Here is a 13,681-nt window from a genome sequence, read left to right on the forward strand (position 1 = left end):
TTCGTTCCCTCCGATAACATTGACAATGAAAGTATACTTCTGGTGCATGCCAGTCTAGTTCCGTTGTCTCCATATTGCCTCGATTTGCTTATCCACCTATATGTGGAATAATCGTACCTAAACGCACCGTTTACGATTATACACTAAACATTCCGATATTCTTGTACACCATTCTATCTTTCTGTTGATATCGACAATATTGAAACGTTCATCTGGTTGCAGTTAAGACGCCCAATTTCCCTAGCATTGACATGGTTTCTTATTTAGCATTTCGATATTATGGGATATCAAACATTGTTTTGGTCGATACTGAGACGGACCATTTATCACTGACCGTAGGAAAACGATTAAACATTTTAACATTAGATATTCTTCGATATTCTTCCATTGGTAAAACGTTTCTTCGGTTGTCACCGGCGTGGAGTCCCACGAACCGGCCGTGTCTCTGTCGCTGGCCAGGTGGTCCTCCATAGTCGGCGTCTGTCGTCTGACGCGGCGAGTCCCGGGGTTCATCGTCCGATGGCCGGTCCCGGCGGCCTCTTTTTGCTGCGGCGCCGGTGTGACGACCGCCATGGCTGGAGGGAGGGCTGCTTCGACCTAGGACACTCCCTGTAGCGCTGTGGGCAGATGGGATAGTGAGCAGGCCTCCGCATGGCGACAGCCCGCTCGTAAGCCGTGAGCGTGGAGCGCAACCACGCTGTTCCCAGCCCGTGTCGAAAGCGGTTTCGGCGGCGGCGGCACGCCTTTAGCCCCTGAGTCCAGATGGCGACCTCCAACGGCGTGTGTGGAAACAGCCCCGTTTACGAAACAGGGTTATTTGTGAACGGAGTGGTCTGGCGGCCTGCCAGCACTGTCAGCGTATCTATGCCCTTACGGCTGACCTATTTATATATTCATACCTGCAAGCTCGCATGCTCGCGTTCTGGGGTGCCACTGTGACCGTCGAGTTTTCCGACTCTTGCAGTATGCCACGGTATGTCTTCGTCCTCGGCACCCAGTGCTCCCAAGCGGCTCCCTGCCCGAGCGTATGGCTCGCGCATGTGCTCATCATCCACCTCCGGGTTGAGACGACTGCAGCGCGTTTTAACAGGGACAGTAGTTTGTCTGTGCAGCACCGTTACTTTTGGCTGTCCAGTGTCCACAGCCTACACACACCGACATGACAGAAATCCGTAGGTACTTACGGAAAATGCATCGACGGCTTCTTTCAAAGTTCGTTCCATTTGGGAAGAAAAGATGCTGCCGAGTGCATTTATTCGTCTTTTTTTCCGGATGATTAGCTCCGGGGTCTGTCGGGCTGACTGCAGAGTGCAGAGCTTGCTTGCTGCGGTGTTTGTCTTTGTGTCTTCGTCAGTTCGGAGGTCGTCATGCTTTGTCATGCTCTCAGGCTCTTTGTATTCGCATTTTTCTCTATTGCGTGTTTTCGTGTCGAGCCTGATAAAATCTCAATCACATTTCATCTTCGTGTGCTGCCTTTTTATCGTATTTTTTTTATAATATTTCTGGCCATTCGCTATTGGGTCATTTGTTGACTTTTTTCTTGCCGTTATATATTGCATTGCCCATGGAGTGTTTTTCCTTGAACTGTTCACATTGATTGATATCGGGTTTGCGATGCTGTGCTGTGTCCGATGCTCGCTCCGGTCGGCCGTATTATTCCAAGACCACAGCACGGTATGAAACGGTACGATCTGTATTAGTCGCAGCGCACGTGCCAGTCGGGTTGAGTCGCACCGCGGACGGAACGCCACGACTGCTCGTTTACCAGCCGGCCGCCGCGCCGGCGCAGGCTCGGTCCAGTAGCGGGTGTCCCAAGTGGCGGCCGGGAAGGGGGACGGCTCAGTACAACACATATTTCACATGGATTTCATCGAGCATCCTTTGAACCGGTTCTTAATTCGTAAGTTTGAGCAGGATTTGTCACGATATGATTTCACTTTTTTCTCAGCTTGTCTGTATTTTGCTTTTTACAGTCTTCCTTTCGACGCTTTAGGTACTCCAATCCTTCTTTCCTTCAAGGGTGATTAAATAATGTGTTGTCCAATTTTCTTTTTTGCATATGCCCTTTCTTTGCACTAGCAGCTTTGCTCTCTTATCGTCATTACATTCAACATCTCACGTATGAGGTGAATGTTCCTCTTTGTATTGTGCGCTTTGACCGGGCTACTGAGTGTGCTACTGATGTATTTGTTAACACGTCGTGATTGTGCCACAGAGCCGCGGCACTCGCGCTGCTTGTAACGCAACGGCGTAAGCGTTCAGCCTAACCGAAAGCCTTTTCACCCAATGAGGCACACTGCAACAAGGACACCCGTTCCGCGTTTCGTCAGTCACAAAAGCGTGCGACTAAGTCAAAGGGAATTACCGATTCACACAGGTTTATGAGTGCGCAGCACAGTTACCACTTTCCCAACAGTCGACTCCCAGGTCGCCTTCGGGACTGAGAGAAAATCGATGGATTGACATGCACTAGGTATTGCATATTTCTTGCGTAGCAGGCCGCTGACCCGCTCTACATGAATGCTACATTGGCTATCCGGCGCGTTTGCTGTACCCCGATCGCACTCAGCTGCTTCTTCCCTCTGGTAGATGCGGGGATGCGTTGTGTGACCCAGAACAGTCTGGCGCCTCAGACGGTAGCGCTTGCTGCGCGCTCTATAGTGGCAAATCTGGGCAACTTGCGCGTGCCGTTCTTTGTGATAGATGCCGTTGCCTGCGGTGCAGTTTTCTACGGTCAAGTTGATTGTGAGCGCGCCTATATAATATATATGAAAAAAAAAACAGTCTGGCGGACTTCTGGATGTCGAATCTTCAGTCGGCTAGGATGACATCACCTTGGGTAGGTTCTCCAGTAAGCCGGACTCATCAGTCAGTCTTCTGTCACTGATACGGCCACCCCATGGCTCGGAGATAAAGCAAACTGTGTCTGTACCCCGTGGAGTAATCCTGTGAGGAACTGCACGGTGTTGTGAATCTTGTAATGAAAGCGACTGAGCACGTGCCGCAGCGGCGCTCAGCATTCCTTGTAAACGCCGTCGGATATCGTAAGCCGCCCGATGTCAGCGTTCGTCGCCGTAAGCCCATCTCGTCCAAACTTCTTTCTCTCATGTGCATCTTTGGCCGCCCTCCTTCCTTTTAATCACATCGACAGGCGTGTAACGTGACAGCGGCGTCGGCGGCGGCGGCATATTGGTGGGCACTGGGCGGATGCCGCCGCCGCTCCGATGACCAGTCTCAACGTTCTTGGCCATCACACCTGTAGGTAGCTCAAAGCACGTGTCTGCCATGCACGCACAGACAAGCACAGCAATATTCCAAATTCTACATCAGACTTTCATATTTTACACATGCATACGTGTAGTGTAGCGGAGTTGATTGTCGCTGTCACTGTAGCGGAATCGAATGTCTGTCGCTACGATATAAATCCGTTCGGGTGCTCTATGATAAATGTCCTTCGGGCCGCCAAATCATTGTATTCTTTCACGCACAACGAGAAGCATTGTTCTCACGGTTGGGAATCGAACTGTTTTTGCCTGCTGGCATGGTTACCCGCTGGAGCGGAGGCCTGCACGGTTTGGCTGATTTACCATGCATGCTACACAGCGCGCAGTTATGAAGGAGTGAATCAATCGCCCCGTCCATGCCCGGCCACCAGTCGCAGCGGCCTTCCGAAGAGCCTGTCGCAGCGGCTCAACCCGAGTGCTGAACCTGGGAACAAACTGGGGATAGAAGCCGAACATCCCCAGTACAGTCTGGAGCTCCTTCAGGGTCGACGGCGAAGGCATCCGGCGCAGACCGGTGAGCCGCTCCTAGCTGACTGCAATCCCAGCTCCTCCCACTGTGAAGCCCAGGAACTCGACAGCCGCCCCTCTGACACAGCACTTCTCCAGGTTGAGAGTCACGTTGTGCTGCCGGAGCTTATCCAGAACAGTCTCTAGCCTGGTGTCATGCTCCTCTGCCGTCCTACCAAAGACAATCACATCATCCATGTACAGTGTACACCTGAATTCCAGGCATCTTGCCCAGGATCGCCTCCATCATGCGCTGAAAACACTGTGGTAGGGACTTCAGGCCGTACGGACAGCGCTTGTAACGCCAGACTCCCTCATGGGTTACAAATGCAGTCAGATCCCTTGAGTCATCATGCAACTGCAGCTGGTGGAACGCCTGATACGTGTCCAGCGTTGAAAAAACATGGGCCCCGTTCAGGTTGTCCAACATGTCCTGCATATTCGGCAAGGGGTGGCCATTGGCAATGACAGCTTCATTCTTCTTCAGGTCCACACATCCTGATTTTACCGTTTCTTTTCCGGGTGGCAACAACAGGGGAGATCCACGGTGAGCTCCCTGTGACCCTCTCGATGATGTCCTGGCTCTCCAAGTCCAGTAGGTGCTTCTTCTTCAGCAGGTGAAAATTATCTTACCGGTAATTTAAGAACATTACCTAATTTCCGAGTTCCGAGCCAAGGAAACGAGTGGAAGGAAACAGCGTGACATCAGATTGTGGACGTCCTAGGTCAGTTCCACGAGGAAACACAAATGACGTACTTGCTGCTTGAATTTTCGCCAGCTTGCTCCTCCAGACCCGCTGTAGGTGTCAGGAACAGAGCAGGTACTGCAGGTGTTGGTGACCTGTGGCCGACACTCAGCCGTTGAAAAAGGCCATGACTTTTTCCGACATCAGGTACTGAGGAGCTGGGAACTGATAGCCCAGCTCGTCGCAGGTGTCGCGAAGGCCGCCCACCATCGCGGACACGGCCGCCTCGTCCTCGCGACTGCTGATGGCCCAGGGCACCGGCAGGTGCTCACTGACAGATATTGGCGCCACGACTGTGCCTTGGAGAAGGACGAGACCAGACGTGTGGGTCAGTGCCAGTGGGACATCCTACCAGCCAGGACACGTATGGCTGTCGTGTCGTACTGCGCAAGGCACCTAATGGAAAGGCTCAGTCACACACACACACACACACACACACACACAACACTAGTAGGAATATTACAGTAACATGCATATTTACTTGCTTAGCAGAGCCATTCTGCAGTTCACACCACGCAGGCAGTACCGCTTCTGCAATCGCTTTCTGCCTGTGACTGCTCTTCCTGGTTAGCTTTGTTTTCCCTGAGCCCGGCCATCCGGCCGCCGACTCAGACAAGTACAGCAAGGACTCAATCTACATTGGCCTGCCGAACTACGGGAACTCCTGGTATCAGAACGCCACCCTGCAATCCCTGCTGGGTTTACGGTTCCTGGGCGAAATGGTATCCCTGATCTGCCGAACTGGCGAACCGTAAAATATGTGTGGTAGGGGCGCCCGTCGCACACTGGCGCACTGCAAGTACCCACTGAAACGTCCGGTTTATTTTATTGCGCTGGCTCTGCGCTCCGTTGACCTGCGGCGACTCGTTCCGTCAGCCTTCTCACGAGCGTCTGCTGCTGCTGCAGAAACACGCTGTTCACTGAGCACTCCCCCCCCCCGCTCTATCGTTAGGTGCGTATCATCTGGTTGCTGGCTTCGTGCGTACTTTTGGTTGCTGCCTGTCCTTTGCTTTCGTGCGTGTTCTGATTCAAACTATGATCTGCCTCAATACGATGACGGTTTACTCTTCTTTCTCTCACGCACTCGGTCACAAGCATTGTTGTGACTGTTGTTTGCGAGTGTGGCAGTTTGGCTGTAGTTTGTCTCTGCGAACCATTGATGCGTTGTGCTGTGTTCGCAGGTGGGAGCAGTGACGCGGTGGAGGACGCCGACACCAAGTCGCCGGAGCGGCTCTCCCGACTGCTGGCGGCGGCTCGCGGTCCGGGCGCTGCACGAGGGCATAAGCGTGCCCGCCGATCGGCTGTTCGCGGTGGCCGCAGCAAGAAACGCTCCCGACGATGACCCGGGGCGACCCAGTGCCGCCCCGCCCGCTGTCAGTGGACTGTCGTACCGGTCTCCTGCAAACTTGGTGGCATACTAACACCCCTCATGGTGCTCGCCATTGACCCATCCAGAGGTGACGCGCTCTTGCTGGCGGTGTGCGTATAAATTGTTTATTGCAATATACGATGCGTACTTTTTGCAAGGTTTTGTATGCGAGTTCGGCTGCATCAGCTTCCACGGATTGTTCAATCAAATGGGAGGAACACGAATTTTGGTATTTCATGGTGAAGTTAGGGGTAGATGGGTTCATATTGGGTTCATGTGTTTCGTTTTTAGATCGCCAGCTTCTTCACGGATCACTTAGGTCAATGTCATTTAGTGACCTCTTTAGTTAAAATGCATAGAACGCGAAAGTGCCAATGTAGAACTTGAGTCTCATATACATGGTCTAGCTAGACAGAAGCGTGTATCGGAAAGGATTACTCTAGGTCTAGCTAGACAGAAGCGTGTATCGGAAAGGATTACTTAGTCTTGTCTTGTTACCATATTGGATTGGCGCGGCTCGCCAGACGACACAAACTACATATACGTCTGCATACCACGCAATGTGCGTGCGGTGTGTAAGAACATAGTGCTGACTCGGTGCTCTCCTGCACGTGGAGGAATCTCACGCCATGTGCGGTCTCATCACTGATGGGAAAAGTGACCGGGAGGATACTAGTGCGTTTGCGTAGGTGCCAGAAGCCGATACCTACGGGGCGCTCAGCGCTGTCCGCGCAAAACAATCAGTGTTCGCCAGGGGCCATAAAACCCCAAACGGCCCAACCCATCCCGGCCCAGGCTCATGGGTTCACATTGATTAACAAATTGTTGAACTGATTGAATTGACTCCAGTCCATTCAATTCACTACCACAATAACTTGTATCTGGCAACATCTGACATGCACCTGCAAAGGCCCGTTCACAGTCCGTTGATTCTTCATATTTGAGGGCCCAGCCCATGGTTCTTTGGTCTGTCTCGGGCGGCCCATGGCAAACACTGAACGATCATTAAAGGATGAGTAGAATGAGTAGCTTCAAAGCAATTGTCTTCTGTCCATCCCGATGTAGCTTGGGGACTTACTTTCTGGATCAAGTGACGTGACATAATGTTCAGGCAAATCAAAATGACTTGGGTCTAAAATTTTAGCTTGTGCGAAAATAAATTGTGCAAAACGGGGGCGGTAGGTAGGTACTGTTCCTGAGAATTGGGAGCGGGTGTAACGTCCCCCCCCTCCCCCCCATCCGCTACAGCGTAGAAGTGAGTCGCTCGGCGGGCGTATATTTGTTAGTACCTATGCGAGAAACATGCAGTGTAGGTTGTGGGTTGTAGGCTGTAGCCTGTAGGCAGTAGGATGTATGCTGTAGGCTGCTTTAGGTGAGGTTAGGTCACACATGAAGATTTTATTTGTCAGATGAAATAATATGAAAGAATAAATAATACAAATTAAGTAAAATACACTTCAGATAGGAGTTCATATCTAATCTAACCTTCCCAACCTAACCTAGCATTAGCATACAACCGGAACCCACAGCCTACAACTGCAACCTGTAACCTACAACCTTCACTGCAGGCTGCAGCTACTTCTATACTATAGGTATACCCTGGCAGTCACTGCACAGTGCACAGTTTCTCGCCATACAAGTTCGGCCACCGAACTTCTGTGTGGGGCTCGTGTTTTGAAGGTAACATGAGCATTTAGAATCTGGTAGTTGGAGGTAAAGTTATTTGACATTGATATGGAAGCGACGAGAGGAAACAACTGTGGCGCACTAGTTTCATTTGTTGGTTTTGTGCGTTGTTGACCGCCGCATGACACCAATACACAAGGCGGCGGTAAAATGAAGCATGATAGCCATGATAGCTAATACAAATACCTAACTCATAAGCATAAAACAAGCAACGTAAGGTTCCAGTTGATGAACGATTCACGGCTGGTGTGTATCAAGGCTCAATAACAAGGTAAGTGTGTCAGCTAGCTGTGGGTAACGGTTCATTTTTGAGTTTCAATTTTGAGTTGTTATTCATGAATTATGCTTATGCGGAATGTGTTGAGTTGTTTGGCTATTTTTTCTTAATGAAGCTCATTTACACTTCATTAGTATTCTTGATAATTGAAATGAGAAGTCGTATCACTCAGCTATTGTACCCAGGCTGGAAATGACTGGAAACAATCCATGTTAATTGTTACCAGCGACAGCTGACAGGTCTGTCTGGGCTCTGGCATAGGTGGCACTGTGGCTGGATTGTGACATAATTTTGTATTGCATGCCAGAAATAAAAATATTTACATTACAGATGTTAAAAGAAATTTTTCTGAAGCGGATTATCTCAAATTTTAGCACAAGGCAATGAGAACTAACCTTAGCTAACTTCATTCCTAATTCCTACACTCATAATGCATATCAACTACCCTCTCACCAGACTGGAAAAGTACATGTTATGCTGGATATGTCCGGCGTAGTGGCAGGATCGCTGTCAAAATTTCAGCACATGTCTGGCGTACCTTCACATGCGCTGAATTCAGCACATGGTGGCAGCTGAATTTGTGGCGCAGGGCGGCCGCCAAATTTTTCTGCAAAAGACGGTCACAGAATTTAGTCAGCACGCTGGTCAATCTAGCAGCAGACTCGCCCTGCGGTGGCTCTGGAAAGGTTTCAGGATGACACGTCCCCACCCGAATCGTCAATGTCAAGTTCTTGAGCTGGCAAGCCACCCTTAGTCTACTCGGCGGTGGAGTGTCTGCTCAGGTGAGGCCTCAATATTTGGAGCACGCCGCCGCTCCCTATCCCCGGAGAGGACCGAGAGGCAGGGTTGTGCTCGACTCAAAAAAAATTACCGACTCGACTCATCATTCAACCTCAGAAAGCCCTGACTCAACTCTGACTCAAACAAGGAGCTGTTTTTTTTCCCTTGACTCGACTCATGACTCAAGCGGCTCAATGAAAATATGAGTCGACTCAAACTTGACTCAAATTTTTTGTTGAGTCAAGTGAGTTGACTCAAAATTGACTCTGATAAAAAAAGCTCTTGAACGGGGGGAGGGGGGTGAAAAAGTCCGGCAACAGGGTCAGGGAAGCGGGGGTGGGGAATGAAAAGCTTGTTTCTGGAAAGTTGAGTCAGCTGACTCATGTTCCTAAATGTTTGACTCAACTCAATGTCAAAAGTTATTTTACTGACTCAACTCTGACTCAACTCAACGCCTTAATATTTTTGTCCGACTCAACTCTGACTCAACTCAACAGCTCAAAAATTTATCCGATTCGACTCAAATCTGACTCATTTGAGTCAGAGTTGAGTCAACTTTTTGACTCGACTCATGAGTCAAGCACAACCCTGCCGAGAGGACACTGTTTCGGTGCACCAGATGAGGGCGGGCCACTGGGGCCGCTCGCTCCAGTACGTGCACCGAATCGGCTGTCTCCACTCCGCGGCGTGCCAGCAGTGCCCAGATAAGCTATGCCCTGCGGCGCTCTGCGCCGTGTGCCGAGAAGAGGCTGATGTGCCGGAGCACGTGCTGCTCCAATGCCCGGCCCTCGCTGGCTCCCGAGTCCCGCCAGCCTCGAACACACCGCTCCGCCGATTTTTGTGGCCCCGGAACTTCCGGCTCCAGCCTTTTTTCACGACATAACGCCACAGTGCGCTAAGCGTATTATGATAGGTGTTTCCGTGGAAATAAAAAAAACTTATTCGGCCGCTCAAACATGGGAGAGCGTGCAAGGCTCCGGAACGCTCTGTCTGGTTGATATAACCTTGATCGGTAGATGTGCACAGTGGCTTAATTTTGGCACAAATAGGCACCCAATTCTCAGCGCAAATCATGCAGAAATGTCAGCGAAAAATCGCTTGCGCCGAATTTCGGCGCAAGAGGGTCTCACGGGCGTCCGGCGTAGTGTATTGATGTTTTCCAGTCTGGCTCTCTCATGCTAAAGCACGGGAATCAGATGCGTGTAAACCCCAGTCAATGAGTAAGACAGTGCTTACCACCAAGTCACTCATAGACAATACTATCTATCCAGGTACTTCAGTACTTGACTTTCACCATGCAGCCATTCTATAACTCAGGCACCACTGGCCACTGGGTTGATTGATACAAAAGCGCTATCCAAATCAGGGTAGTATATTTTATGAGCTGTTTCCAATATTGTGACCTCGAGTGACCTTTGTGACCAGTAAGCTTGGAAGGTCAACTCGACAAAAAACGGACGGTGGGCAGCTGGTGGTGTGCGCCGACTGGGGCGGGCTGACGGTGCGGTCTGTGCTGCCGTCAGCCGGCCGCCGCCGCGGTCCGCCGGTGACCGGGAGCCGCCGCCGCCATGGACGGCCCCCCGGAGGCTCCTCCCGATGAGGAGGAGCAGCTGGAGGAGCTGGAGGCCGAGCAGGTGTACCTGCTGATGCGCAAGGAGTACCGCATCTCGCGGAACGTGCGCGCCCAGTGGTACTTCAACCACCTGGACCGCGTGATTCAGGTGCCCAAACGGCACCGGCTGGTGAGTAGTAGCGCACTGCCACACGTCCCGCCCCTCCTCTCTTCTTGAACAGTGCTTTCGCCTTCCCTCTCTACCATCTAAACACAGCTTATAAGTAAGAGTGCGACAGCATGCTGTTCTACCTGATTAGTTCTGTTCAACTGTCTCTGCGGATGCTGATAAAATGGTCTGGCTGTCACAATTTGCATCGGTAGCCCTCTTAACACGGGTCGGGGGGTGAGGCTGGAGGATTGGCTTTGGATGGATGTCTAGGTTTTGGCTCTTTCCTCGCCACCCGCTTTGTTTACCAGTTTTCTCCGAAGCCTTCAGAGTCGATAGAGGCCGTCTTTGTTTTGTTACATTTCATTTCTGTTACCGTATAAGAGGAACACTTTCACTATACCTCGTTGTCCGGCTATTTTATGTCTCACCGTGCAGTGGTGCTGAACCTCTCTGTGACCGCCGGCCGTCAGGAGGAGTTTGGCGAGGAGCTGGACGTGGTCTCGGTGATCCCGTCGGTACCGCCGCCCGACTGGGACTCGGACACCAGCCACCTGTACCGGTACCGGGTCACGGCGCGTACCGGGCTCACCTTCCTGGCGCACGTGTACCGACTGGTGTTCTGCCTGGACCTCAGCCCCTCCGTGGCCACCGTGGTGAGTGGAGACGGACACGCGGTGCGGTGGCCCGCGGGATTGGAATGTGACTACGCTTTGATGGGATTCGACACTAATGCCACATGATTAGCAATTATTATAGATGGTAGATAGTTAGGTTAGTGATTGGCCAGTGATCAGTGAGATTGATGTCCCGTAGATAAAAGACCTTTTCTGCTTATCGATGACACTCTAGTCCGGCGCTCTTCACGCTCTTCGCTCTTCACGTACCAGATTTTGAGGCTGTTTGCTGGGCGGTGGACAGCTAAGGAGCTCCATAAAAACGTACCCACACTGTGCGTCATGCGGCTGCGGACAAAGTCTGACTGAACAGATCATCACTGTCCGCCTCTAAGCAAGTGTCCGCCTCTGACCGGCGCCTCTCTGAGCGTCCTCAGGTCCGTCTGACCGTTTCACCGTCTCTGAATGTGCCGTCAGGACACCAGCAGCGGAGTGGTGCTGCTGGATGCCGTGTTCCCCACGCTGAAACGCTGTCTGGAGGGCATCACACGGCCGGTAGGTGTCCGTCTACACCGTATGGTGATTGATAGCACGGTCGGATGTGGTGGCGCGCGTGCTTAATTGGATATGACACTGGACAGCTGTAGCGTACGGACATAGATCGATGATTCGTCTTGTTCTTGGTTACGTGATCGTATTGTATTTTTTCGCCTTATGCTATTTATGCCTTTATTCATCACCATCAGCCAGCTATCTCCCGTGTTTTAAAACCGTTAATAGCCACTTACGACGTGCTACACACATGTATCGTCCTTTTTCACTTGCTGATCATGCGCTTCCGTCTTTACTCTTACCAACCGAATATGTCGCTACCTTGTTGTAGTGCGTACGAACGCTCATCAAAGCGTCTGAATGTTATTACAGACACAGTATAACCAGTGTTTGCCATAACCGGCGTCCGTCCGTCTTTCCGATTGGCTTGTTGAACGTTCGGCCGAATCATCTGATTATTGCCCATTTGTCCGTCAGTTCTACGTACCGGGCAGTGAGCTTCTGTACAAGCCTCATCTGTACATCACTGTCATCGCACATACGCCCTTCTTCACCACCCAGACACACCAGGTAAGCCATTTTCGCCTGTTAACTTTCAGACTTCCTAACCACACGAACGAGCACTTCTTATTTCGTAATTAGCTAGCCGTTCCGACGTATTTTAGGTGTTTGAGTTAATGGATAATAGTTGTTTGTCATTTACATATGATGCTACGGCTGTACATGTGTAGGTGGCCTGTGAGCGGCCCCGGTATCGCCATGAATTACCGTTACACATCCAGCCAGTGAGTGTCCGGTGGTGCGCCTACACCTCCGCTCACGGATCCCGTCCCTCGCCGCCAGGTGCTGGTGCAGGGCTGGCTGCTGACCGAGAACAACCTCACCTCCTTCCTCGACTGTGTGGCCACCAAGCTGAACGACATCGAGGACAAGTTTGCCGACGTGACGGCCATGGCCAACGACCAGCTGGAGGCTCAGAGGGTGAGGGTCGCGGACACAACGCCGGTAGGGTGGTCTCGTTAGTGCTGCTGGAGCCCTGGAGTTGAGCGCCGCTCGATCTTTGGAGTGTCGCCTGATTTTGTTTTCAGCTAGTCTAGACGGGCTATTAGTGTGTGTGCTTTGTCTTTTCTGTGCACTGTTTGCTCCCCAGCTGGAGTCTGGGCTGGGAACTGTTAAGTTTTGTCTCACATTTTGTCATTTGTGTTCCCCAGCCACAGTCAGAACAGTTCAGTGATATGTTTTGTCTCGCTTGTTTCATTTGTTTATCTAGCTGGAGTCAGAGAGAGCAGCCCAGTAATATGTTATGTCTCACATTGTGTTGTGTATCCCCAGCTGGAGTCGGAGCGGCTGGTGGGTAAGCTGTTTGAAGACGAGCCCGGTGGAGGGGACAGCTCGGCCGCCTCTCCCGCCGTGCCGATGGTCTCTCCGGACATGGGCTTTGTCAACATGCTACGATACGGCATCCTGGCCCTGCAGCTGCTGCCGGAGAACAGCAGCGCAGGTCAGCACAGACAGCGGCGCAGGCACAGACACTGGACGGGGATGGCTAGCGCATGTATCGTTCAGGGATGCCTGACACAGACACCGTCTTACGCTAAATGTAGTTATATTGGACAGGTATGAGTAAATAGCCAGTAGTCTACGAATATGTTAAAAAAACAATCAGAAATGAATAAGCGGACCGGTTTCGTGTATCAGACTTCTTCAGCGCTGTGTTAATAAATGTTTGAATAGGGCCGGCATGTGCAAACTGCAAGCCCATCGACATTCTCTCTGATAGGGAAGGGTCCAGTGCTACGGTTTCGGCGAAGCATTCGGTGATAACCTGAATAATCTCATCTTGGTGTGTTTTTTTCGTTTTTGTACTGCCCACTACTGACCTACTGTAATATAAAATTATCCGACTTTGTCCCATCCCGCAGCCAGGTCTTCTGGTGATGATCTGCCCCGTCCGAGGTTTCCCTTGTTCAATGGCGATAAGCTTGTCCGTTCTGTCTCGCCCTAGTCAAGTAGTCACTGTCGATAACTCCTCTTGCCCTGTCCAGGTCTGGTGGGGGTGATATCCACAGTGGCAGGTGAAGACTTACAAACCCTCACCTCCCCTCCCTCCAGGTCAGGTTGTGAGGATATTGCTGTGACTGG

At 51.3% G+C, this 13,681-nt stretch overlaps 2 protein-coding genes across 2 annotated transcripts in view; both read left to right on the forward strand.

Moving 5' to 3' along the window:
* LOC122387740 (protein asteroid homolog 1-like) overlaps nt 1-6,058 on the forward strand; it is a 62,377-nt gene extending 56,319 nt beyond the window's left edge. Inside the window, exon 8 of the mRNA XM_043378178.1 lies at nt 5,719-6,058. Coding sequence (XP_043234113.1) covers nt 5,719-5,879 — 161 coding nt within the window. The 3' untranslated portion in view covers nt 5,880-6,058. The remainder of the gene's footprint in view (nt 1-5,718) is intronic.
* Nucleotides 6,059-7,737: 1,679 nt separating this feature from the next.
* Nucleotides 7,738-13,681, forward strand: part of LOC122387752 (KICSTOR complex protein SZT2-like) — a 39,773-nt gene continuing 33,829 nt past the window's right edge. Inside the window, exons 1-7 of the mRNA XM_043378203.1 lie at nt 7,738-7,863; nt 10,173-10,391; nt 10,844-11,026; nt 11,465-11,542; nt 12,017-12,109; nt 12,383-12,520; nt 12,872-13,040. Of these exons, the coding sequence (XP_043234138.1) occupies nt 10,218-10,391; nt 10,844-11,026; nt 11,465-11,542; nt 12,017-12,109; nt 12,383-12,520; nt 12,872-13,040 (835 nt within the window). The 5' untranslated portion in view covers nt 7,738-7,863; nt 10,173-10,217. The remainder of the gene's footprint in view (nt 7,864-10,172; nt 10,392-10,843; nt 11,027-11,464; nt 11,543-12,016; nt 12,110-12,382; nt 12,521-12,871; nt 13,041-13,681) is intronic.

This window comes from Amphibalanus amphitrite, unplaced genomic scaffold, assembly GCF_019059575.1.
Source record: "Amphibalanus amphitrite isolate SeventyFive unplaced genomic scaffold, NRLGWU_Aamphi_draft 000296F_arrow, whole genome shotgun sequence".
Classification (NCBI taxonomy): domain Eukaryota; kingdom Metazoa; phylum Arthropoda; class Thecostraca; order Balanomorpha; family Balanidae; genus Amphibalanus; species Amphibalanus amphitrite.